Source organism: Myotis yumanensis, unplaced genomic scaffold (genome assembly GCF_028538775.1).
Source record: "Myotis yumanensis isolate MYYU_CA2020_CCGP unplaced genomic scaffold, mMyoYum1.0.hap1 SCAF_3, whole genome shotgun sequence".
Lineage (NCBI taxonomy): Eukaryota > Metazoa > Chordata > Mammalia > Chiroptera > Vespertilionidae > Myotis > Myotis yumanensis.
This window is the reverse complement of record NW_027223754.1, coordinates 118,724,424-118,750,795: the sequence shown is the minus strand read 5'-3', so window position 1 is coordinate 118,750,795 and position 26,372 is coordinate 118,724,424. Positions and strand designations below refer to the sequence as shown.

At 52.0% G+C, this 26,372-nt stretch overlaps 1 protein-coding gene across 1 annotated transcript in view; it reads left to right on the top strand.

The window, feature by feature from the left end:
- The window catches only part of CACNA1C (calcium voltage-gated channel subunit alpha1 C), a 691,490-nt gene that overhangs the window by 621,062 nt on the left and 44,056 nt on the right, over positions 1-26,372 (top strand). The window contains exons 31-35 of the mRNA XM_070409470.1: positions 5,037-5,120; positions 5,714-5,797; positions 19,642-19,674; positions 22,939-23,067; positions 24,921-24,986. Coding sequence (XP_070265571.1) covers positions 5,037-5,120; positions 5,714-5,797; positions 19,642-19,674; positions 22,939-23,067; positions 24,921-24,986 — 396 coding nt within the window. The remainder of the gene's footprint in view (positions 1-5,036; positions 5,121-5,713; positions 5,798-19,641; positions 19,675-22,938; positions 23,068-24,920; positions 24,987-26,372) is intronic.

Here is a 26,372-nt window from a genome sequence, read left to right as displayed (position 1 = left end):
TCTTTGGGGAGAGACTCGCAGACAGACTGAAAGTCCAGAGTCCGCTTTCCTATCAGGGCCACATCATCTCTGTGCTCCTTCGCTTCACCTTCTCTCTGCTGGACCAGCAGAGATACACACGGACGATAGGCAAGAGGAATAGAGAAGAGAAAAAAACAAGTCATGGCAGTGAAACAACTTTTGCCTCAAAATTACTAAGAATACACAACACAATCCCAGGTGTGCAGATTCTCTATGGATTCCTTCTTACCACCTTGCTTTAAAGCTGGTATTACCTCCGTGAAGATCACAGTGGTGAACTCTGCTCTGAGCAGCGAAGGAACTAAGAATCCAGAATTCAAGGGCAAAGACACAAGCCTACCACCGCTCCCACAGCAGCTCTCTGGGGTCAGCACTGGAAAACGGCCCACTCGGCTGCTCAGGCCTCGCTCCCCAGCCCTCCTGGCAGAGGAGCAGAAGTCCTTCCTAGTAGGAATAGTGGTTTCTAAGAACATGGCAGTTGACTGTCTAGATCAGTGGTTCTCAACCTGTGGGTCGCAACCCCTTTGGGGGTCGAACGACCCTTTCACAGGGGTCGCCTAAGACCATCGGAAATCACATATATAATTACATATTGTTTTTGTGATTAATCACTATGCTTTACTTATGTTAAATTTGTAACAATGAAAGTGGGGGTCACCAAAACATGAGGAACTGTATTAAAGGGTTGCGGCATTAGGAAGGTTGAGGACCACTGGTCTAGATGAACTTGAGCCTCAAAAATTAGCCATGATAACTTGCATACTGTCACTAATCTCAAAATGGTACCAGCCAGAGTTTAGTCTCAAGACAGTCCCACTACTTAGTAGTAACTCAAGATGGGCAGATAAGGCCTTAAAGACAGATGAGAGGTGAGCTCAGGATTCCAGAAACTTCGGCCTCTTCCCTCCTCCTTCCACAGACACCTGGGCTTTGCCTTCCCCTCTGCTGTCCCACCCCCAAGATTAACCCTGTGAATCCGACCTAACAGATCCCCTCTGGTTTATTCCTCACCAGGACCCTATGGTTATCCCACTTTATAGGCGGGGAAACTGAGGCATGGGAGGTTATGTCATTTGTTCAAGGTTACCCAGCTAATAAGTGTCAGAGTTAGGATTTGAACCCAGACACCTCACCCCACCCCTAACCACCACGCTGCCTCTTTCAACTTGGAATAGCTCCAGTGGAGGAGGTGCATCAGGACACAGATAATCCAAAAGAGAGGAAAATCCAAAATTCTTGTGCATATGAAATGCATCATATGATACTTTTGCATCAATTTGTTCTACATTACCTCAGCCCATGTCAGCCCCTGAGTGGAGGGCCAGCGGCACTCAGGAGAATGGGTTACCCCTGGGGTGTGAGCAATCGCAGGGGTGCTGCTGCTCAGCCTGGAGGGAGAGCACGAGACCTCCTGAGGATGGCCAGGGGAGAGCCCATCTCGAAAGGGGACATCTACTGATTCTGCAGGGTCTAGGATTGCAAGGAAAAGACTTCCAGCCCTGAAAGCACCATCCCATCTGGGCGATCAGGCCTGCATGGCTCTGAGGAGCTGGACACGAAGAGGTTTGGTTTACCATTCAGGGAGAGCCAGGAAAACCTGTCCCTAACCCTGGTGTCTTCCCTGCCGTTTGGGACCTGTCACCAGGGAAAGAAGGAGTGGCAGGTATAAGAGAAAAAACACATATGAATTTGTTTTCATCCTCTTTCTTCCATTATACCCCCGAAATCCACATTTCCAATGGTTTCCAGCAAATAAGGAGGTCGGCAAAAACAGGTGTGCGGGGGTGGGTTGGGGTAGGGGGGAATAGGAGAATGGGAAAGAGAGCATAACAGAGCACTAAGCTCTCACACTCCAGAGAGTTTAGGGGAAAAGTAATTCTCCCAGGCCCTGCCTGCTTAGGGGTTTGGCCAGTGTCCCCCTTGGACACCTGTTGACCTAATGGGGGCGTTGGGCCTTGTTTCTGGTAGTGGGTGGGAATGGGTGGGAGGAAGGGACAACTGAAAGAGTGGGAGGAGGAGGCTGACCCAAACGCTGGATCTGAAGGGGTCTTCAGGGTCCACTTGGGAAGGTTGATGGGCTGTGGGACAGTGGGGTGGGAAAGTGGGTGGAAGGGTCAGGGTTAAAAGCTGCCTCTTAAAGGGATCCTGTCAACAACCTCCCACAAACATGGTCCCCCGACCATGCATTCTGGCTACATGCAAAAACTCTCCTCAGGGCTGGGTCCCCTGGAACCCTTGGCGACAAGGGCATGGCTGGTTTCTGCAGCCAGTGGAGGTCCAGACACTGGGCCCACCAAGTAGCTTGCCATAGACCAGAGAAGTCATTCAGAAGCCTCCAGCAGCACAGCCTGTTGAGGGCAAGGGCAAGGGCAAGGCACGAGGCATGAATCTCCACAGAGCCCAGCCAACCCAGTAGCAGGCAGCCATGAAGCTGTGGAAGCAGCCGTGGTCCAGGAGGAATTGACTGTGGTGTTTCCTTCCATGTGCATACGCACGTAGAGACCCAGGAGACGTGGTGACAAGTGATGCACACCCAGGAGGTTGACAGGGTCCCTTTAGGTCTCGGCCCCGCCCCTGGTGCTCCCAGCTGATTAACCTGTGTGTGAACCTCGCCTTTGCCTATTCGCTGCCTCTCTTCCTTTCCTTCCCTTTTCTCCTCCCAGAGGTGTTGCAGACCAAGGCCAACTTACCCATTTTGTTTCAGGTCTCTGGTGGATAAAAGACTCCAATCGTCCTCCTTTCTTGAGCCCTGAGCCTTCTGCCTTCCTCCCTCTCCTCCTGTCCCCACTCCCAAATCGCGTTTTGTTACCACGTTTTCTAGGCTGGATGCAGAACATCCCGGACTCTGCTCTTGTTCCTGTTTCTCTCCTTTCTCTCCCTTGACCTTCTCCCCTTCCCTTCTGAAATAGCTCTACCACAAAGATGGTGTTCCTATCTAGAGATATCCCCCAATGTTTTCCAAATTCTAATTTTAAAACATATGCATCTTTATAGTCCATTTGGGGCCTTCACTCTTTACCTTCCTCCCTTCAAAATCAGCCCTCTCCATTTGCCCTGAGAATGACATCTGAGAACCTGGGAGGGAATTGGTTATTTCCTGCTCATAACATCTGATTTAAATGAGAGAGAGAGGCCCCTCTCTGCCTCAAAGGGTCTAGCATGATCAGAAAAATATTCTGGGAAGCCAACAAGAGAGCCATGTATTCAGGCTGACCCTCACCTAACCCATGCCCTGGCCAACCTCTGCTTCCCCAGCCTGGCTGTGCAAAGTCTCCACAGTGGCACTTCTGTTTTCTTTTGGCAGAAATGCCTGGGAACCAAGAGGCCCCTTTCCCTGTGACCTGACCTCCCACACTAAGAATAACAGCCCTAGGACAGCGTGTCTTGCGATCCCTCTGGAAAGAGGGCATGGCTGGGAAGTGGGGAAGTTAAGGGAGCTGGATAGAGCCAGGAGGAAATGGAAGACACAGACTCATGGCTCTTGTGAGTAAAAAATAAAAAGGGAGAGTTGGCAGCCTTCTAGAGGGCTGGGAGAGAGACCTGGGAAACTCTCAGGAGAACTTTAGTGCTTCCAGACCCACTCGCCAGGCTCTGGAATTCCATCTCCCGGAAGCCCCAACTGGCGGCTAGAGAATAGGAAAGGTCTGGTCCTGCTCAGCAAATGTGCTCCAGTCCTGTTTTGTCCCCTTTGCAGACATTTATTTAAAAACTAAAAGAGCAAATGTCCTTTTTTGAAGAAGACAAGTGTCTTTAGTACTAGCTCCTTTCCACTCCATGGGAAATGTGGCTGTCCTGTTCCTAGGGTTTCCTCACCTATGAGCAGATGTCCCTGTGGTCACAGCACTGCCCTCTAAATCCCTCACCTCACAGATAGGCAAATGGCCCACCCGGGACTCTTGGAATCCTCTAGGGAACCTGGGACTGCCTATCACCTGGTTGGCCAGTTGTCCAAGTACCTTAAAGTCTTGCAAAAAAATTTATCTCTTTCCTTTTCTAAATATGGTGGAGGTGAAATTCCATAGGTACAGGGTAAAGTGGTAAAAGCAGGACACTGTCCTTCCTCTTCTGTGCCAGAATCTCTCCTTCCTAAGAATCCTGTTCCCTTCCATACCTTCTACCCAGACCACCCCTATCAACCCAGTTCTCAGGAAAGGCTTTGAAAACTTCATTCACTTTGGTGGCACCTGCATTTCAGCGGGACCCTATAGCAGAACGGCAGTGTTGGGACAGGAGCCTGGGCAGGTGTTGCTTAGGAGAGCATTGTCTAGGGCCATGTCCTGTGCTCCCCAACTATGAGACCTACCTGCACTATGTCTCCTTTCAGTCAGGAAAGCCTTTGCCATGACACAGCTGCCCCTGAAAATTCTTGGACACATCCAGAGCTGGAACAAGGTGACCCTCATTCTAGCTGCATAAAGTACAGCTTTTTATAGACTTTGTTTTAATGACGTGGTCCCCTTGTCATTGCTGAACTTTACATGAGGCACCTCTGAGCTCAGGTGACCTGGCCACCCTTCTGGATCACACTGATCGTTTCTCTTTAGCTCCCAGATCACCCATGGGACCACAGCCCATTCTCCTCTAAGGGGTCATCCAGCTGTGGTCCCTCCCTGCCTCCAGACAGGCCCTTCTGATGAAGAGAACCAGGGACATGGGAGATGCTGAATGTGGACTGAAAAGAGAGTCCGGCCACATCCCTGCACCGTGGCAGCTTGTGCTGCCTGCCCCAGGCCCTGCTGGGAAGTAGAGAGGGCCTCTGTGCAGGAGGGTGGTGAAGCGGATGGTCTGGAGGAAGGGGAGCCGTGTGGCCATGGGGAGGCAGGGCAGGAGGATTGGACTAGTCGCCTCCTGGCACTTCCTTTTCCCCTGGGCTCCAGGGCTCTGAGAGGGTGTTTGGAACTCCAGCAGCAACACTGAGGTGCCGGAACGGTGATTCTGATGGTGATGGTTGCTCTGTTCTTGTCTGTCTAATATTCCTTTTTAATCCCCATCCTGCCTGCCCCTCCCTTATGTAGGGTTACTTTAGTGATCCCTGGAATGTTTTTGACTTCCTCATCGTAATTGGCAGCATAATTGACGTCATTCTCAGTGAAACTAATGTGAGTATGACTCTGCCCTCCCCAGGAACCTTCTCCTTCCTCTTCTTCTGCCTACTCTTTCCCTCTCCCTCTCTCTCTCTCTTTACCTCCTTTTATTTATTTGTTTTAATTTCCTGTTTTTACCCGCCTCCAGTCATGCTTTTTATTGAACCTGCCGTCGTCCTGTGAGGGAAAAAAAGTGGGAGCCTCTCCTCCTTTTTTTCCACTAGTCCCAGCTCAGCCCTGTGTGCCAGGCCCAGGGGCTTGGCCAAGTGGAGGGAGCAGGCGGTGGGAGGCCGCCATCTCCCCTCCCAAGTGGCCACAGCCCGGCGTAACCTTTGAACTAACCCAGCTTTTGTCAGGCCTCTCCACCCTGCGAAAACCAGGTGACCCAGGTTTGAGCCACCAGGACTGTAGAGTGGTAAGAGAGTATTTACTATGCCCACGTAACCTCTTTCTTTTCTCATTTTTTTCTCTTCTCTCCTTTCTTTCATGCTTTGTTTTGTTTTGTTTTGTTTTTCCTCTTCCTTTTTGTTTTGTTTTTCTCCTTTGTTGTTGGTTTGTTTTTTTTTTTCTTCTCTCTCTCCTTTCCTCGGCTTCTCTGCCCCATGCAGCACTATTTCTGTGATGCATGGAATACGTTTGACGCCTTGATTGTTGTGGGTAGCATTGTTGATATAGCAATCACCGAGGTAAACGTAAGTACATGGCGTCTGGACCTGACTGTCCGTGCCTGCTCTGATACTCATTGTCTTTCCCCAGTTTATTGTTTTTCTTCCTATTTTCTCCTCCCCGCCTCCTTATTTTCATTTCCTGGTTTTCATTTGTTTGTTTATATTGGTTTAAAGGATTTTTTCTTGTTGCTTTATTTTGAAAATGTTTTTATGATTTATTTAACCTTGGAACGAGTTAGGCCTCCCTTTCCTTTAAGTTTTGATTGCTGCATCCTTTTCTCTCTCCCTTTACTCTCAGCCTGGCATGACTCACACTGTATAGGAGGATGCAGCTATGGGGAGCCACGGAGTGAGAAAACCGAGGGACATTTGCAACTTCTGGGCAGCTGCTGGGGCAGGGACCCAAACCTCTTTTCACTCCACCTCACCTCCAGACCTCTGCCTCTCTCCCTCTCGCCTTTCCACCCACAGCATCCTGGAAAGGAGCTCTCTCCAAGTGGGACACTGGATTAAGGCTTGGTCTTTGCCTGCATTGTCAGCCCAAGGCCCGGCCCATTACATTCACACTGAAAGGGCTTTGACCGATTTAACATCAGCAGCCCATGCAGGCAGCCCGGCCCGTCCAGGCCCATTTGGGAGAGAAGCAGAGAACTGGTCATGTTCAGAGCCCTGCCCTGCTTGCACCCCTCTTCCCTGGAGTGGCCCAAGAGCCGGGTGGCTGGTGACCCACCGAGAGAGAGCTCTTCTGAGGTCTTTCCTCCCTCTTGCTGGGGCAGCAGCACCTCTCTCCCACATGGAACCCACCCAGGGAACGGACTCTTGTACCCGCCCCCACACCCTGCCCTGGCTCCCTGGCCTCAGACAGAACGCCAGCCCCTGCACTCCGAGGCCTCCTGCCGCCTTCCCTGAGAGTTGCCTCCTCCTATACAGCTCCTACAGTTCCTGCACATGTCTCTTTGTTACCTGGCATGTTTAAACCTTCTCTTTATCTATAGGCAAGCCCTCTTGCAGTTAGTCTTTAACATGTGTTAATTTTTTGTCATAATTTTTCCTTAATTAAGAGACTTGGTAATGTTTGCACAAATCTTTGATGCACTGAACCATGAATAACAGCATGGAGCAGATGCTGTCCAGTTTTGATCAAAGATGTTTAAAACTGCCCTACCAGCCGCCACCATCTCCCCACTGTGTTCCACATCCCCTCTCCCTCCATACTTTGCTCCCCATCAGTTGAACTGACTTGTCATTTTATCTGCCTGATTCCCCTGATGAAAGCCCCTGTCTGCCCCCTCCCAACAGATGGACATTGAAGGAGGCTGTCACGCTTCCCATACCCGCCCTCAGCCCCTAGCACCCTCCCCACTCACCCGTAGCTCCAGATTTGGTTGCCTCTCTGTCTCCCAGATCCCCCGAGTTGTCTTTGTCTCATGTGTGTATGTGTGTGTATGTGTGTACACTTGCCCTTGACTTCTTCCGGTGAATGATAGATTATATTTTTTAAAAAAAACAGTCTTCCTACACATGCTTTGTGCCCCCTCCCCTCATACTCTGCCTCACCCCTCCTGAGCTCACTCCCAGTTCTGCAGGCTGGATGGCCCAGGTTGTATCTCAGATGCTATTTAGAGCCATGAGTTGGTCATGTGTCCGTAAAGGCCAGAGCTTCAAGCTCAGAGCTGGTGCCGTGCCGTGCCCTGAACTGAGGGCGAACTCAAGGAGAGGACGGGACAGAGAGCAGCGGTGGGCCCTGCCCTCTGAGGATGGAGGTTTCAGACAGCAGTGCAGGTCCTTGTGAAGCCTGTGCCAGGGACCGGGAGCCTGAGAGACAGCAGGAAAGTGCCAGCCAGTGACAGCAAGCTGCTCCCCACTGTCGGCAAGTCCCACATCAACACTCAACCTGCCGTTTTCCCCCAAACTGTTAGTGCTTCTAAAAGAAAGACAAAGCAAAAGAAACGTTTAGGGCATAAATTTCTATAGAAGTGGCTATGTTGGCAGTAGAGAGGGAGGGTGCAGGACAGGAAGGAGCGTAAGGCCGCCATGCTGACCCTTCCATTTATACGTGGTTTTTTACTGACGATTCACCCTTGCATTTGTCTCATGGAACTGAACTGCCCTTCGAGTTTGACAGACAGAAGTTATCGTCCCCAGTTTGCTGCCGCTAAAGATGCTGGTGGAGAGGTGAAGTCCTTTTGTGCCGTGCAGCTGAGGCCAGCCCCTCACTCCTGGGCCCCGCCCGAGTTCCCTCTCTAATCCATGATGTCCTTGATAAACAGATGCATCTCACATGTCCTTCCACCAGCGAGGGTTTGTTCAGCCCTTAAGTTCTGTAATTTATATTCAAAATAACCCTACGTGTTTTGATAGTCTACACAAAAGATGATGCATCAGCGCCCTCGGAGCTGTGATGCAACCTCTCACCAGCCTCCCTTACCCCATGCTCAGGGCTCTTCCTCCTCTAGACCGAGGTGAAGAGTCACACTGAAGGGTGGTCTGGAGACGAAATGGGGACAGTGTGTGCGATGGAGAGCAAGGGGCGTTGTCCGATGAACGGCTTGTGAACCAGAAAAACCAATGTAACACCCCCAGGCAGGGGCGGTGTGGGAGAGAGGAGAGAGGGTTGATGTGAAGTCAGAGCTGGCAAGTGGCTGAGTCTTGCTTCTTCTTTTTCCTGGAAAAGAAGACTTCGTTTCCTCCTCTGTCAAAGGAATGTGATTATCTTATGGGACTGTGTTTTGAAGCTCACTGAAGAGCATCTATTTTAAAACTCTATGTAAACTATAAAGTGCTGTGGAATGGAAGAGACTGGCACCCAAGCAAATGACATTTTTTCCTAAATCCCTGCTGGAATAGCTCTAGCCAATTATATTTAGTTATAACTTATGCCCACAGGCACTGTTAGAGCCCTTGTTTCCCAGATATATTAGATCCTTGGAGATGGTTGACAGGTGGGGCCAGATCAAAGCCAGTGCAGCTCACTGACCGCGGCCCATACCCTGGCCTCGGCAGGGCTGTTCCCCAAGCACATTGGGTGTAGCCCTGCACTTGCATAGCAGTCAGTATTGTGGATGACAACTTGTATAAGCAATAATGCTTAGTCTCAGAGGTGGGTCCCTCTGCCCATAGGTTCTGCCTCAGGCCACTGGCAGCTCCTGGGTCTGAACACTCCCTGGTGCAAGCAGTTTACAGCTCCAGGTGTCCCCTGGGGCGGCTCCAGGCCTTCCCAGAATTTTCTCGTCTTACTTGTCATCACAAGACACTCACTCGCAGACATATGTTCTACTTGGCCTCAGAGGGATCCATGAGGGCTTTTCACCTGTAACTCATCATCTTTGACTCTTACACCTATAGAAATTGACTCTCATTTCCCTCACCTAACTGCCATATTCATCCTAACCGCCCTCCAAATATTCCTCACATCGAAGCTCATCTCCCCATAAATGCCTTCTCTTTCCTCCTTGCCTTTACAAGGCTATGGCACCTCTCCCTCTGGGAAATGGGTTTCCCACCAATCCCAGGAGCCAGCATTCACTCATTCCACCATGTTTATCGTCTCCCCTTCTGTGTGCTGGGTACAATTGTAGGCACCTGGAGTACATCAAACAAAAGCTCCCTTTTCATGAGCTGGCAGTCTAGGGTCAGGATAATAAGCCCGTGAGCAATGCAAGGAGTATAGAAAACAAGGAAATCATAGTCCATCGAAAGCTGGTAAGTGCTTTGGAAAAGGAATAGTGTCGTGTAAGGGGGTCAGAGGTGCTAAGAGGCAGTGAAAGAAGGTGCTATTTCAAATAAGATGGAAGTGAGGAGTTACCCATGCAAATACCTGGGAGGAGGGCTTTGGGGGCAGGAGGAACAGCTGTTACTGGTGCAGAATGAGCCGGGGAGACAGAGAGGGGAGGGAACCAGAGAGCGGGAGCAGATTTTGGCTTTTATGCTGAGCAAGAAGGGGAGACACTGGTGCCTCTGAGAAGAGGTGTCCCCTAATCTGACTTACATTTCCGAAGGCCAATTGGCTGTCTATAGGAGTCAGGGTGGAAGCACAACACCATGTAGAAGGTGCACGTGATTACCCAGGTGGGAGGGGACCGTAGCCTGCAACAAAGCCGCAATAATAGAGGTGGTGAAAAGGGTCCAATTCTCATTCTGTTTTGAAAATAGAATGAACAGTATCTCCTGACAGACTGGATGTGGGAGTAGGAGGAAGAGGTGGCCAGGATGGCTGTGAGGTTTGGGCCTAAGCAGTGGGAGGATGGAGCTGGTATGAACTGGGAAAGACAGGAGGTGGAGCACGTTTTCATGAGGAACTCACTGGGATGCGTCTATTTCACCCCTTAGTGGGGATGGCAGGTAGACAGTTAGACACATAGTCTGAGGGTGGGGCTTGGGGTTGTCAGCATATAGATAGTATTCAAAGCCATGACAGTGGTGAAGAGCTCCCAGGGCTGAGCGGGGCGGGGCCTCCAGCAAGAGGAGGGCAGGACGTTTTGCGCTCAGAGCCAGTCTGAGGTTCACTTTCTGCTCCCTCTGGGAGATGCCTCTGACCACTGCAGAATGTACCCAGAGGGCGATCAGAAGTCTCCACCATGTGGAGCTGTACTGGATCCTGCTTCCACTGCTCTTCTCCTCCCGAGGCCTTACCTCGTTCTCAGTCAGAGGCTTCCTCCCTCCGTGTCCCCTGGGAGGTCCAAGTGCAGCATCTTGTCACTCTAAGGAAGCCTTCTGGTTTTCCTTTATTTCTTGGGTCTGAAATATATTTTCCAGAGGGAAAAGCCTGAGACATAGGCCCTGTGATTGTTAATGTAAGTTCCTGGAGCATCAGAAACTACTCCCTAACATCCCAAGTTGAAATCAATTTGGGTCCCTGGTCATTCAACACCTTTCCCAATACTGTTCTTTATCATTCTGTATTCTGATTATTGCACCATAGAGAGTGCTGAGAGGCCTGGATTCTTGCATTATGGATACAGGACAACATTCCCAAATTGCAAATCAAGAAGCCTGTGTTCTGTTTCCAGCTCTGGCACTGTGAAGCCATGTGACTTAGAGCAACTAACCCCATTCTCTGGTCCTCAACTTCCTTGAAAGTGAAAGGGGCCAGGGGCAGGTGGAGATGGCCGGCCTCAGAGGGCCTTTGCGACTCCAGCACCCCTTGGTTCTGAATGGGACATTTTCTGGTTGTGGGAGGCAGATTTCCATTTCCTCTCACTACCCTGCCAGATTCCAGCTCTAAGGCGGACTTCCTTTCATAGCGCTCCAGGGCTGCGTGGGGATCTGCTTCCTGGCTTTGGGATGGCTCATGTGGAAATTCTCCCCGGAGGAGGCCTGCAGGGATCTTCAGGTTGAGGAGCAGGACAGAGATTGTGTGAGGCCTGGAGAGCTCCTGCAGAAGGTTCAGAGAGAGTGAAAGCAGGAGGATTTGCTTAGGAGTGGGCAACACACTTGCCCACTGAAGTGACCGGAGTGGAAAAACAAAGTAACGCTGGTCCTGGCTATGATCTTAGTTGATTAGAGTAAGGGAGTCAGGGAGGAGGACGGAGCAGAAGGGGAAGAGGGAAATGACAACTTCTCTTGGATGAGCATGTGCCAGGCAGCCTACTAGGACATCACACACAGTCAGATTAACACCTCCGGGTGCGTAGTGTCTGCAGAAGGAAACCAAGGCTTATGCAGGATGAACAGTTTGCCTATAGCTAATAGGTGGAAAGACTGGGATTGAAATCCATTTCTGTGGGAGAATTGAGTCTTGCATTTCCACAGAGTCCATTAGCCAACTCCCTGGGCCAGTCTGGCCTGGGCATGGCATCACCGAAGGGCCCCTGCCACTCACAGGACCTCATTCAGTGCACTCCCAGCATCACGGCCTGGGGCAGAGGCTTAACCTAACTTCTCTATGCCCGCTGATGCTGCCAATTCCCGACCGAGGGATTCCAGGCTGCCCTGGGCTCATGCGCCTAGTTAATGGGGCTCAGAAGAGAAGGGCAAAGCCATTGTAAAGCAGGCCCACCTGACAGCTGGAACTTGAGAAGAAAATGGGAGGGGGAACAAGATGGGCCTGGGACTCAGTTCCGGGGAGTGTCCAGCGGTGAGCACATGGAGGCCCCACATCCTCCCTCCCCCAGCCCCTGAGCCAGTGGGACTTTCCCACCACCGCTCTGAGTCACTGTCCCTTACCAGCTCCCCATAAAAATAATGAAGCAACTTTGACTCCTGCTCAGGCTTCAGGGCCTGGAATCACGGGAAAGCAGCCATTGAGTCACAGAGTGTTTGCTGCACACCCACCCCCAGGGCTGAGTCAGAACGCTCAGCCCGCACGCGCCGACCCTCCCTCCACATTTCAGCCGGGATGCCTATGTGGGCCCTCAGCCTGGCTCTTGGTCTGCCTTTTCCTGACCCCGCCATGGCAGAGAAGGGGCCAGATGGCGTGAGAAAGGCAGGGCTGGGTGCCCCAGAGGTGTGAGGAGGGTAAAGGCAGAAAATGAGGTCATCCAAAACGTTAGAGAGAACGCAGCTTTGGAGCCCATCTAGCCGGAGCCCATCTCCACGGACTCCACGAGCACCTGCTGGGTAGCAGCCCCAGATACACAGTTTTACAGACAAGGACGGTGGAGGCAGAGACAGGGAACAACTCGCTCATCCTCACAGCATTTCACAGCAAGGCCAAGCCAGAACCTGGCGCCTGAGCGCAATCCGGCATGTTTAGTTAGGGGCTCAAAGAGTGACATTGCCAGACGTTGTCTAAATGGCAGTGGTCAGTGTGGCATGGGCTGCTTCTAAGGTAAATTAAAGTAAGATGGGTGGTGTCAGGCCCAGCTGGGTGAGGACCTCCTGACACCTCCATTTCCCTTTGCTGGACACCTCCTCTATCGCTGACGGAGCTTCCAGCCTCTTGACATCCATCCCCACAACAGAACGAATGCGACCAAGGTCTCTTGTTTCCAATACACTAATTCATACTCAGGTGGGGGTGACTCAATCAGCTCCCCTTTGAAGAAGAGAGGGTAACGCTCACCCCAAGGACAGTATCTCGTGTGTCTCCTGTAAGGCTTTCGGGAACATGACACCGAATGAGGAAGCTGTTCCCCAGCCTTGGCCCCCAGCGGTGTGACACGACAGTTCCCTCCTCTGCTGGGGCATAGAGCTGGCCCTCGAGAGACGTGGCTGAGCCCGCTCTGCCCAGCAGGGAGGCAGCATGTGGCCATCGGCAGGCAGTCCAGCTGGAAAGGGAAGAGCCACTGCAAAAGCCTCTGGAGGGTGAGGCTGCTGGGTGGGCAGCACAGGAGGCAGTGTGCTGGGACAGCCAGGCTGGCGAAGCAGCCCCGTACCAGCAAGTTTCCCAAAGCTGGTGCCTTGAGACGAGGCCTGCAGGATTGGCCCGAAAGGTCTGTGGGAACCTGTTTGCTTGTTTGTGATGGACAGCCCGGTTTGGGTTCTTATTCAGCTGTCAGATCATCTGACAGTTTAGCTCCCCGTGTCCTCTGCCTTGTGACCAAGGCCCCTTCACTTTTGTTTTCCTCTATTTTTCTTCCCTTCTTTATTCTCTCTCTTCTATTCATATACAACCCTCTCCTTTCATCTAAAACAGAAGAGTGGGAGGAAGCTGTCACAACGCACTCTTTGGTTTGGCCAGACAGCCACCTGGGTCTGACCAGTGTCTGCAACTTCAGGTCTCACAGGCTGAGCAAGTTCCTGTTGCTGTGTTTGCCAGACGCCTCTAAAGCAAAGGAGCCTAGGGCAGTGGTCGGCAAACTGCGGCTCGGCAAACCGTGGCTCGCGAGCCACATGCGGCCCTTTGGCCCCTTGAGTGTGGCTCTTCCACAAAATACTGGCTCTTTCACAAAAATACCGACTTCCGTGCATGGGCCACAAAGTTTCAATCACACTGTACGTGTGCGCCCGCACGTGGTATTTTGTGGAAGAACCACACTCAAGGGGCCAAAGAGCCGCATGTGGCTGGCGAGCTGCGGTTTGCCGACCATGGGCCTAGGGCAGTGGTCCGCAAACTGCGGCTCGTGAGCCACATGCGGCTCTTTGGCCCCTTGAGTGTGGCCACGAAGTTTCAATCGCACTGTACGTGCGCGCCCGCACGTGCTATTTTGTGGAAGAGCCACACTCAAGGGGCCGCAGTTTGCCTACCACTGGCCTAGGGTATTCCAGAGCTAGTGGAGAGAGTGAGAGAGCAACGCCTCAGGTGGGCTCAGAAATGCCAGAAGTGCCCCCAAAGCATCGCCACTTCTGTTAACACCCATTTACTCTTCATGTCTGTCCTTCCTTGGGAATCATCTGCTTCCTCTTGTTTCCTTTATGGGTCTCTCTGTCTTCACTCTTATTCTTTGTCCTTTGGGATGCTCTCTCCCTCCCTCTTCCCCTCCTATGGAATTCTTTCATGCTGCTAGCACGGCTGACAATGGATTTCATCCATTTATTCTTTATGAGTTTCTTTTGTTTGCATGACTGGGCACGGGCCATCCTTCCCAAGGGAAGATAAAGCTGCCCTGGCAATATGATAATCAGTCACGTTTAGCATGAGTGCCTCGCAGGTGACAGCAGTACCCATGCCCTGCACCTCCTACCAGTCCCCTCAGGGCCAAAAGTCCCCTTGAGGGAGGTTCTGAAGGGTGTTTCATCTGGGTGCCTGTAGCCACAAAGATTCATGAGGGATCATCTCCTCTGGCTAGAATTTTTCCTTGGAGAAACAGATGCCAGCAGGGAATTTTCAACATGGTGGACATGGGGGGAGGGGGTGTTGCTCTTTCCACTCTCCACCTTGTCATCTTTGGGCTTATTATCTTCATTTCTTCCCTGCTCTGTTCTGTCCAATGTTTTTGCCTCCCTCATAATGCCCCATCTCCCTCTTCTTACCACTCCTCCTCCACAGATCTGTTTACATCTCCCATTCATTCCAGACCAAAAGGGAAATTCTGTGTAAGAATTACTTGCAAGTGCCCATATTTCCTTCATTTGCACTTATATCTAAAAGCCTTTGACATCTCCTGTATCCCAGTTGACTTATGGTTCTTTAAACTTTGCATCCCCCTTAGCAAGGAAGCTCTTAATTCAACTTTGGAAGGTTACAGGTTAAAACATATTTTACTTTGGTCTCTTAAACGTGCCTTTCCCTGCTGCCATCTCTGGTGGCTCTAAGGTGCAGCATCTCCCAACTCCCTGACATCTATAGGCCACACTAGTCCCTGCGTGCTCATTTCTCCTGGTTGAAAGAGGAGGTAAAATGATAATGAGGACACCCCCTTCCCAATTAACTGACACTTGCTAGCTCCTGGCCACGACGCTGGTGTCAGATGTTTCTAGAAGCCCCTGGCTCTGCCTCTCCCAGTCTTCTCTGTGTGTACCAGCCTGATAATGGTCCTCTCACCACAGATTCACTGGGGTTTCACCAACAAAGCCCCGGCCACTCAGCCCTTCACCACACCACTGTGCTCTCACAACTGAACTAGCGATCCTGCCTTGCAGATCAAATTGAGACGAGAGTAGAGACAGCAGAAGCAGAGACGCAGAGCTTGGCATGCGGTGGGGGTGTAGGCAATGCCAGCTGGAACTTGCCCTTCAGGTGGATGGAGTGGAATTTCTATCACAGCCACTCCCTAAGTTTTAGACAAAAAAATTTTAAAAAAAGAAAAGCAAGGTTCCTCAGCAGGGTGCCCAGTAAAAGACTCACATACTCCCATGGCATTGCCCTCACCTCCTATTCAGAGGAATGAGGAACCTCAGTGGCCATGAGGTTATAGCCATCGCCTCAACAGCAGCCATTGGAATTGGCAGCCCATCTGTGGGCCCTGCTCCTGACTCAGCGGGGAGCCAGCCTCCTCTGGAGGGAGCCCAAGGATAGTCAGTGCCTTTCAAGGTCAACATGGCCAGGAGTGGGCAGCAGAGGCTTCTGAGCTCTTTAAAATTCTCTTTAACCAACTGATCTCAAGAGAATTCTGGAAGACAACTTTGTTGGGTATTCCAGCCTAGATATCTACACCTAGCCCCTAAATCCCTAGTAATCATCCCCCTCCTGGCTGTGCAAGAAGGAGGAGGGGCAGGGGAGGGAGAACGTCCCTTTTTACATGGTTAGGAGCTATTTTCAACAACTTTTAGTTCTCCAGAGAGACAAAGTAATGTTAACAACTGGGAAACACATGCCACTGATGTCATATTCCTGGGAAATCCCTCCACTAGGACAATCTCTTTGCCTCTCCTGTGTTCCCGGGGTTTCCCTAAGCAGCCTCTGTGTGGTCTGGAGATAGTACCGCAGTGAGCAGGAGCAGTGAGTATATTCCAGAAACTGACTCACCCACTGAGGCAACACTTCTGATTTGATCCTAAACTTCACTCAGAGACTCTCTCTTACTAGCTGCCCCATGTCACCCCTATCGTCCCAGCCAGTTATACCAAACCAAGCTAATCTGCACATGTAAATTGCAGTATGTTAACTGGCTTTTCCTCTCTATTTGCCCTTAACCCAGCGGTTCTCAACCTGTGGGTCGCGACCCCTTTGGCGGTTGAACGACCCTTTCACAGGGGTCGCCTAAGACCATCCTGCATATCAGATATTTACATTATGATTCATAACAGTAACAACATTACAGTTATGAAGTAGCAACGAAAATAATTTTATGGTTGGGTCACAACATGAGGAACTATATTTAAAGGGCCAGAAGGTTGAGAACCACTGCTAACATGTTAGCTGGAACCACTAGCCAGGACTCTTTCTGAAAATGTCCCACCTCTACCTCACTACAGCATAATCACCTGAGTTAATGTATACAAATTGCATGAACAAGTTTAGTTAATTGACCTAATATCTTTAATGCCTTGAAAGTTACTGGATCATTAGAAAACAAAGATGAAAAAATTGGTTGCTCAGACATTCACTCCACACCTACCATTAGTGGGTACAGCGCAGAATGCAAGCTCAGCCTGAATGCTCAGGGCTGATGTGCAGCTCCATTGGCTCTTGGGGAAGGGGAGCAGTAGGGTCTCCAGGCTCGCAGGGCATACGTCTTCAGGGAGTCCTACCCCTCTTCCCCAGGAGACCGTGGATGGAGAAACTGTCATCTAGCTCAAGGAACTGGGAGCAACTCTGGAAAAGGGTCAGAGATGGATCGCACAAGTACTCCAGGCTACCAACTGATTCTAAGTTTAGCTCAAAAAGTAGAACCGTCGCCAGGTAGTTTTTTTTAAGAGAACCGGGACTCACAGAGAGTAGCCAACAAACAGTTGGCTGAAAGTGCAGGTGCCCGGGTCCAACTGGCCCAGTCTTTCCTTCCAGCTCACTGGGGGTTCCATTTGCAGCTGGGCAAGGGGACCAAAGACAGGACCGACTACACCAGGTCATCTAGGAATGTCCTTCGGGGGCTGGCGGTATGTCCGTGAACTGTGGGTTCTCAAGAGCAAGGGCTGTGTGTTAGGCTTCTTCCTGTTGGTTCCACTGAGAATCATTCTGTGATTGCTTTGAGAGTTTATTATGAGTGGTTAGTTTTATGTGTCTTGTTTTGTTTTGTTTGTTTTTTTGAGACTGTGCACTTTGTAAGCATAACCCCGCACATAGAACAGGCTGTGTGAGAGGCTCACAGGCAACACTGCCCCAGCAAGTCAAAAGTGCCCTCTGACCCTAGTGCCCACCAGTAGATGAGTGGATAAAAAGGCCGTGGTACATCTACACTATGGAATACTAGGCAGCAGTAAAAAAGAAGGATCTGAGACAGCACGGAGGGACCTGGAGAGCATTATGCTAAGTGGAATAAGCCCGTCAGAGAAAGACAAGTACTCTATGATTTCACTTATATGTGGACTCTAATGAACTAACAAGCAAAGTAGAGACAGACACATAGAGAGCAGGATGATAGCTGTCAGGGTGGGAGGTGGTTGGGCGGCTGGGTTGGGGTGGTGGTGGAGGGACTGAGCAAAAAGAGACATACGTGCCCTTTGAAAAGCATGGCCTAAAGCTTGAAAAATGATTAATCTGTGAGTCTCCTGATTCTCCCACAGTGCCGGTCTCATTAACCGGACGGGGGATCCAATGCAGGCCCCCAGGCCCCCGTCCTCCCACTCACTGCTGCCCTCACAGCTCCCCTGACCACTCCTTGTCTCCTATTGCAGAGACATATCATGAGGATTCTTAAATCAATACATATTATTAAAATAACAAGACAGGATCAAGGTGATTAGAACAGACCTAAAACTACATTTTGAAATAAAATATGACTTAAATAGAATAGATCTTAAATAGGAGCTATAAAAGGCTAAAAATCAACCAAAAAAAAGACAGTTAAGACCTTTAAATATCCCAAATGAAGCATTCTGCATGTGTAAAAAGTAAAATACAATAAAACAAGTAGTTTAAATTTGCTAATGGCTGGGGTTATTCAATGTGACCAGGTGACTCAGGTGAGTTCTCTAAATTGTTTTCAATCTGGTCCTATTTGGGATGGGATTGACCCAGAGGACCTTCAAGCTTTGCCCAGGGTTCTTAGCAGTCATGGGGTGGGAGGAGTTTTCAGGGTGGACCCAAGCCTGCTGGGAACTCTGCCTAATGCCTGGGCATAGTGTGTAGAATAGATTGACCTCTGTATGACCCTCACACTCGCTCACTGAAGCCTCAGAAACACAGAACCATTCACACAGGTGCACAAACACTTGACCATCCTGAATTCCGTGTGTGTGTGTGTGTGTGTGTGTGTGTGTGTTTCCATGTTCTATCGCAGCCTGCTAGTCAAATTCTAGTGAGCCCAGCTTCCAGGCCTGTGGACTGACCGGCAGCTCGTGCTCCTCCAGAAGCAGAATGGAGATGGGACTGTTCTGCAGAAGACTGGAGAGCACCCCTGCCCTATTCTTCCCTGGCCTCCCCCTGCATCTCCATCCTTCCCCAAAAAACATCCCACCAATCTGCTATGGGAAAAAGGAACTTGCCGACAAATTTGTTGCCAAAGGAGTGTTTTAAGTCTGCAAGCAAATGTCTGGTTGTGCACATTTTCATCCTTCAAAAATCCATTACAACGTTTGTTCATATCTTAAAAACAGGAACACAAGAGCAGCCATCTGTAAGTGGAGGGTAAAAGCAAAGTCGTGACCTTCTAGAAAGAGTTAACAGCTCAGAAGGTCAGATCAGTCAGGCGCACAGCTCTACCTGCTGAGAGTGGGGGGTCTTCGGGATCCAGGCTGGGGAACCGGGCAGAGAGCTGCGCGGCACTCAACATGCCGCTTTCCCCAGCACCTGCCCCAAACTGAGCTCAGCAGTCAGGCCCATGAGAGCAGCTTCTTGGGTGTTAGTAACCATATCTTAAATTGTGCGCAGAGCTTTCCAACTTCAAAAACAGCTCCACACATTGGTCATGCCATGCCAAGGCTCTCACACCTGAAGACTAGTAGCTAAGCAGGACCGTCTCCCACCTGAGCCTCAGCCTGAGGACTAACCCCTGCTATGGAGGGAGGTGAGGGCCACCTCTTTAGACCCTCCACAGTGAGAATTAAAACCCAGGCTCCCCCTAAACCTGAGGGGCCATTGCTTGCCAGCTCCTTCTGCGGCAATGCTGGGGTAGAGCTAGAGTGAGCGAAGCTGTCTTAGAACACGCGGTGGGCTTTGCTAAGTGAAATGAGCCAGTCAGAGAAAGACCTCCATCCAGAGTCCAGATCTCATTTGCACTGGGTGTGAGCTATTTAATACATGACGGAGATGGTAGACGTGAGGCCCAGCTATGCAGAGCCCACACTCACGGTGCAGAACCCGCCAGGCCTGTGGTTGGTATTTCTGTCACTTGTTTCCTTTTGCCCTCTCCTGCCACTGTGTTGCTCCTGTGTTAGCCAAGACCTAGAATGCCGATCTCTTCGTTGGAGACTCATTACAGCTTATCTCTATCTGCCTTTCTTTAAAGCCAGCTGAACATACCCAATGCTCTCCCTCTATGGTAAGACCAACCCTCCAGACCACGCTCTGAGCTTCTGTGACCTCCTCTAACACCCCCCCCCCCACTCTTACCACTGGACCCTGAGTCTCTCAGAGCCCAGCCTGGCTCCTGCTGCATGTGGCCACCGTGTCCGTCTTGCACCTTGCCTGCCTGGTCTCGTGGAGCTGTGACGTGCTGTCTGTGTAATGGTGTCTTCCCCCCTCCCTGAACTTCCCTTTGGGTGATAATTCACTGTGATCTTGACTGTCTAACGAGCCACTGGGAGAGAACTGGACCCGAGGGCAATTTCCTGTTAAACACCCTGAGACCCGCTAGCTAAGCCTCTAGCCCTGACCTGAGGTGGGAACGTTGCACAGGGCGCCTTCAAGCGCTTGCCCAGTGTTCTTAGCAGTAATGGGGTGGGCAGACGCTTGAAGGTCTCCATGGTAAGGCCTCCTGGAAAAGAGAGAAGAGGGAGATGATCCAGCAGGAAGTGAGAGGGCAGGCGACTACTTTCTTCCTTAATCGAGTTTCTGTAAGGACTGGGCTCCTTTGTGCTGAGTTTAAGGCCACAGCAGAAGGTTTGAGCTGGGATTTGTTACTGAGAGTGCGGCTGAATTTCCAGTCGCTTCAACTGTGTTACCTGTGGAATTTTCTAAATCCCTGAGCTCATTAAAATTGGGCTATCCCGCCCTAACCTGTTTGGCTCAGTAGATAGAGCGTCCGCCTGCGGACTCAAGGGTCCCAGGTTCGATTCCGGTCAAGGGCATGTACCTGGGTTGCGGGCACATCCCCAGTGGGGAGTGTGCAGGAGGCAGCAGGTCGGTGTTTCTCTCTCATCAATGTTTCTAACTCTCTGTCCCTCTCCCTTCCTCTCTGTAAAAAAATCAATAAAATATATTTAAAAAATAATAATAATAACAAAATAAAATTGGGCTATCCCCACCCACTTTTCTGCAGCACACAGCAAGCAGAAAAGCTCGGCTGTTGATTGGACCACTCCAGTTCACTTTGGCTCAAGTGATAGAGATGCCACTTGATGTGACTTTGAGGTCTCCTTAGAACAGCCTTCTCCGAAAAGCTATCGTCACACATTTAGTGGTGGGGTGATTCCCTGAACCCCGAGTCAGCAGACGAGACAAGGCTGGGTGGGCTGGTGGTGTTTCCTGACACGCCGCCCCAGGCCGGGTGGAGGCGGCCGAGGCAGGGCTGCTCCTGGGCTTGCTCCCCACTTTGCAGGGACAGCCACTGGCTCTGCTTCTTCACTGCAGTGTCGTTTGGTTTATTAGAAGAAGTGGTCATGTCCACGCGGAGTGTGTATTCCCCTCTAGAGCATCAGGAAACTGCAGCAGCCGGGGGGCTCCTGGTCCCAGGCTGGAAGCCACACTGCAGGCTTCGGTTTCATTTCCTCACCCGTCAGACCCAGACGCCCCTGTGGCACAACTTCCCAGACTCTTGACACTCACAGCTGAGGTTCCCGCTTCAGCTTGTTCTTTCTTCTGTCCGCCTCCCCGACATGGGGAACTGACAGCTGTTGTAAACCCCGAGCCTCTGCTGCATACTCCTCTTTTAAGGAAAGAAAATAGAATTTCAAGTAGATACACAGGTAATAGAAATGCAGAGGTTAAGGGCATCAAAGACTTCAGAATCCACGCAGGGCAGAGCGTGGGGCAAGTCGAGGACGCTGCCTGCCCCTCCTCCCCGCCTCCCCCCACAGCCTGCCCTGCCTGAGGGGAACAAGCGCCCAAGGAGACTGGGGAGGACTCTGGCTTGGATGTAGGAGAAATACTGTGACTCTTCCCCTGCATGGAGAGTCCAAAACCCAGAGGGACTTCCTGCTGATTTCTGAGCAGCCCTCCAGGACGGGTAAAGGCTGTCTCTGGGTTACTCTGGCCTCTGGAGCCAGCAGCCGCGTCAGTGACAGCGGGACAGGCCGCAGGGCCTGGGGGAGCAGGGCGACCATGTTGGTGGGATGTGGAGATGGAGAGGGCCAGAGGGGCTCCCACCTGAAAACGACTAAGCACCAAGCCGGAAATGTGGGTGGAGAAGCCGGGAGGCAACGCAGGGTCCCAGCGATGACCCAGAGGGAGGCAGCGATGGGAACAGTAACAGGAAGCCCCAGGGTCCATTCTCTCCCGGTGCCGACAGGGCTGGGTGAGCTGCACTAGCTCTGGGAGCAGGCAAGTGGCTGCTTGGTCACCACCCCAGCTCTTAGGCCCACGTGGCAGGAGAAGGGGCCAGCGGGTCAGTCCATGTTTGCCTTGGGTCTGGAGGCAGACGGTGACAGGGAAATCTTTCCTGTCCCCCTGAGCCCTGCCCAGGCCTGTGCCCAAGCCCTGGGACCCTCCAGGTCCAAGATGCCGAGTGATCCCTCGGCCAGCAGCCCAGCAGCGCAGCGCCATATTCCCACCTCAGCGGCAGTGCCTGCTCCATTCTTCTTCCCCTTGCCCTTGCCCTCACCCTCCAGGACTCCTGAGGAGATGATCTGCCCTGAGCAGGACCCCTTGGTCCTCTCATTCCAACTGCCTTCCCCACCTCTCCTGGAAAGGGGGTGCCTCCTAGAGGCCCAGGGCAGAGAGGAGGAGATGGGGGGGCAGATTTAGAGCCCCAGAAAAGGCAAGGGCTTTATAGCAGACACTCGCCCAGCACTAAGCCACACCAGAGCCATGTGGGACGGGGGCTGTGAGCAGTGGGAGTTGACGCACAGAAGTGCTGGAGTCCTGAGGAGCCCGAGAGCCAGCTCTTGCAGTGGGCAGCCCACTGCCTGCCCACCGGCCCCAGTGCAGTCGTCCCCCTGCTGGGAGGGGCCCACACCCACCGGCCGCTTGCAAACCCATCCCCTCAGGATGCAGGACCCGCGGCCACGCCAGGCGGGAGGGAGGCCGCTGCTTTCTCAGCACGTGGCCAAGGCCGGGCGCCCTCAGAGGCTGGCTCCCCGCCTTGATTACAGGGCCTATGGAAATTCCTCAGGGACTCTCCTGTCGCCCCACCCAGGCGCTCAAGGACTCGGGAAGAAAGTAAAGCAGGAGAATAGGAAAAAGGACATGGGCTCAGGGCCTGGGCACAGCTTGGCTCTGCAGAGACCTCAGGGTTGGGTTGTCCACCTGGAAAAGGTGGGCGCTGCCTTCCCTCGGTGGCCAGGGAGAGACCTAGTGCAGCCAACCCCGCCCTGAGCTGGTCCGTCCCAGCCAAGGGCTGTGTTGCTGGAGCAGGGCCCACCCCGCTCTCGCCCACCCCTCCGTGTTGCTGTGTTAACTACCACCTCCTGTTGCCAATGGATTCCAGAATGCAGAGGAGAACTCCCGCATCTCCATCACCTTCTTCCGCCTCTTCCGGGTCATGCGCCTGGTCAAGCTGCTGAGCCGTGGGGAGGGTATCCGGACGCTGCTGTGGACCTTCATCAAGTCCTTCCAGGTAGCCACCTCTGCCCTGAGCACTGGCGGGAGGAGGCCTCCGCTTCTCCTGGGCTGCAGGGCTGCACGGGACCCCCCCCCCCCCCCCCCCAGCTCCCACGGGCTCCCTGAGCGGGAGGAGACAGTCAAGGAATGAGTAGTATCCAGGAGTCAAGACGGGGCTCGCTCTGCTGCTCACTGCTGCTCGTGTCTGACATGAGTCTCTTGGACTCAGTTTGTGGTTCTCAAAAGCATGTCTGGGTCCCCGGATTTCCCTGAGGTCCAGTGGGGAAGGCTGAAAGCCCAGGGGGGCTGAATGGCTCTGCTTTCTTCTCTCACTTAGGTATTTTTCTGCAAGAATTGATTAGACAGAGGGACTTTGTGGTGGAACAAATTTGAAAACCATGGCCCCCAAGACCCTCCCAATTCTGTCATTGCAGCAGTGACTGCTGTTCCTACTTAGGGACTTGCCTAAACTCTCCAGGACCCCATGTCACTGCTCTCGAGGAGAGATGGCCCCTCAAATGAGCACAGGGTTGCCCAACATAGAATCAATTCTCTTGGCTCAGCCATCATTTTCCATGTGTAAAAGCAGAATGACGATTGCCTCTGGCCATCTCTGTGAGGCTTATATTAGCTTAAGCAAAGCCCTGTCAGGTCACTGAATCCCTGACAGGTGTGGCGCTGCCATCAGGCACCTGCTTGCTTTGGAACCCACCCCAAAGGCATACACACCTCCACAGAGAGCCTCCTGCCCTGCGTCAGCATCCCCGCCCAAGACGGGCCCCAGGGAGGGCTCCAGCCTGGCTGCACTCCTAGCCAGCCCAGGCTGACTGCCCACCTCAGGAGGAGCAGGGCCCTCCCTGCCACCCCACCCACCCTGAGCCACTCTTAGTCCCTGGGAAGCTGAGGATTCTTCGGAAAGCAGACTGGGCTGACCCTGTCCAACGGGCACCTTTGGAGACCCACAGCTGTGGGTGACCGTATAGGCCTCCCATGTTTCCTGGGCTGGGAAGAGGCCCCGGGCCTGTGAAGAGTGACACTGGACTGTGGAGCTGGAGCGCTGATGGCACTTAGCGTCCACATGGTCTCGAAGTGCCATCTAGTGGTGTGTGGGCACCTGGCCGGGCATTTCCCCAGGGGCCTCCCCAGAAGTGGCAGGGGCTCTGGAAAATTCCGTGGTCTGCGCATCTGGGCAGATAATACCTTGAGTGAATAAAATGTGTGGAACCCAAGTGCAAGGCAATGCACGAGACATTTCGTAAGCCTTCCATCATTTAAACTCTACAAAAGCCCCACAAAGTCATGTTGCTCTTCTCATTTTTTCAGATGAAGAAAATGAGGCTCAGCGAGGTTAAGTAATATGCCCAAGTTCTCATAGCTAGAGAGTGGCAGAAATAGGATTTGAGACCATCATGTTTCTTTTAGTTAAGTTTCCCTTAGTAGATGTTTTTATCACAACTAGTGGAACAACATACAGTCATACAAAGCAAGGGAGGGAGCTGCCTCCACGTGCACCTTCCGCGGAGCCTTGGTGTGTGTCCTCCGAGCCTTTCTCCTTGCTGAACAAAGATACATGTCTCCTCGGAGGACATTTTGCTCATTTTTCATTGTTTTTACTAAGTAATATGACACTATGTTCTTTACTCTGCAACCTGCTTTTCTCAAGACTACACTGCTTCTCAGGTGATTAAAACCAAGTAAAATGAAGGGCCAGTGCCATCACTCAGGCCTTCTCCCAGGTGCCCAGAACCATGGAGCTCCTGGAAATGCCCCCCAAGCCAGGCAGCTGCTGGTGGCAGGTGCCGTGCCCTGGGAAGGGGTCCAGCCAGCCCGGCGTCTTCACCGCCTCATGAAGTCTTTTGCTTCCTCCAGGCCCTGCCCTACGTGGCCCTTCTGATCGTGATGCTGTTCTTCATCTATGCCGTGATCGGGATGCAGGTAGGGGCTCCCTGGTGCTCGGCTCCTCTGTCCCCTGCTTCCCAGCCCCACACTCCCTGACGCCCTCTGCCTCCTCACCTCCCCCCTGCTCCTGACTACCCCGCTCCCTCCTCTTTCACCTTCTGAGGCCCAAGTGTCACAGGAATTGGAACTTCCCCCGAAATGGTATCCTATAGGTAGCAGGGTGAACGGCCCAGAGTGGAATACACAGTTCAGAGAGTTTCTCTCCCCATTTTCCCAGGCCTGGGTTCTGCGCTCAGAAAAACACTTCCAAATTATTCATTGGGCTCAAGAGATATGGGCCCTTCTCAGGAAACCGCAGGAAGGGTGCGTCAGACAGCATCCCTCCCTTAGCCCAGGTCTGACTATCCCCAATCAGTGTTGCTCAGGAGAGAGGGAGGGAGAGAGGCAGGCTCTCCCCATCAAACACACAGCAGTTTCCAGGCCCCCCACAGGTGCCACTGCACTTTCTCCTGCCCCAAGCCCCGAGTTCTCCAGCCACGCCTCGGGGCTCCCGAAGAGCACCCAGCCCACACTGCACCCTGGCCAGGAGCTTTTCCTCAGCAGCTCCTTGAGCACGATTCTCCTGCTTGCTTATTGCAGAAAGACCCTAAGGTGCATAGGCCAAAACCTTTGAGATGAAAAGAGCTACCTTGCCATTGATCAAGGGTGGCAGTTTCTGAGATAAGCATCGCTTTAAAAGTTTGGGGGATGGGGTGAGGAGGCCTCTGATTTCAAGAATGCATTAAATTTGTCGAAGCCCCAGATTGCTTATTCCATATCATTCCAGAGTCCAAGAACGAAATTTGGAAGTGTGCTTGGGCATATGGAGCTGAAATGGCAAAGGCATCAATAAGTTCTGATGATCTAATGGTGATGATAGTTAATAATAATACAGATTTGTAGCCTTGACATTGCTGACAGATCGTAAGCGTTCTTACACCGAAAAGCTGTTAACTGTGTGAGATGAGGCATGCTAATTGTCTTGATATTGGTAATGATCCTATAGTGTGTGTGTACATCAAATCACCACCACATTGTACACTTTAAATATATACAATTATATTTGTTAGTTATTCCTTAATAAAGTTTTTAAGAGAAAATATTCTTAAGAATGTGCAGTTCCCTCCCCCCTGAAAACCAGCGAGCCTGTTCTCAGCCTCAGCGCCCACCGGGCCACCGGGCCTCTCCTGAGGGCCCATGGGCTCTTCCTACCTGTCCAGTGTGGAGGATTGACACAGAGAAGCAGGTGCCTGCCTCCTTGAGGCCCAGCCAGGTTGCATGAGGGGACTCTGCTCAGTTTATAGGCCAGCCTGTCCCAGGGTCAGCTCTGACCCTGAGGAGACCTTTGAGTGATGGGTGGGAACTAGGGTGCTCCTGGTCCAT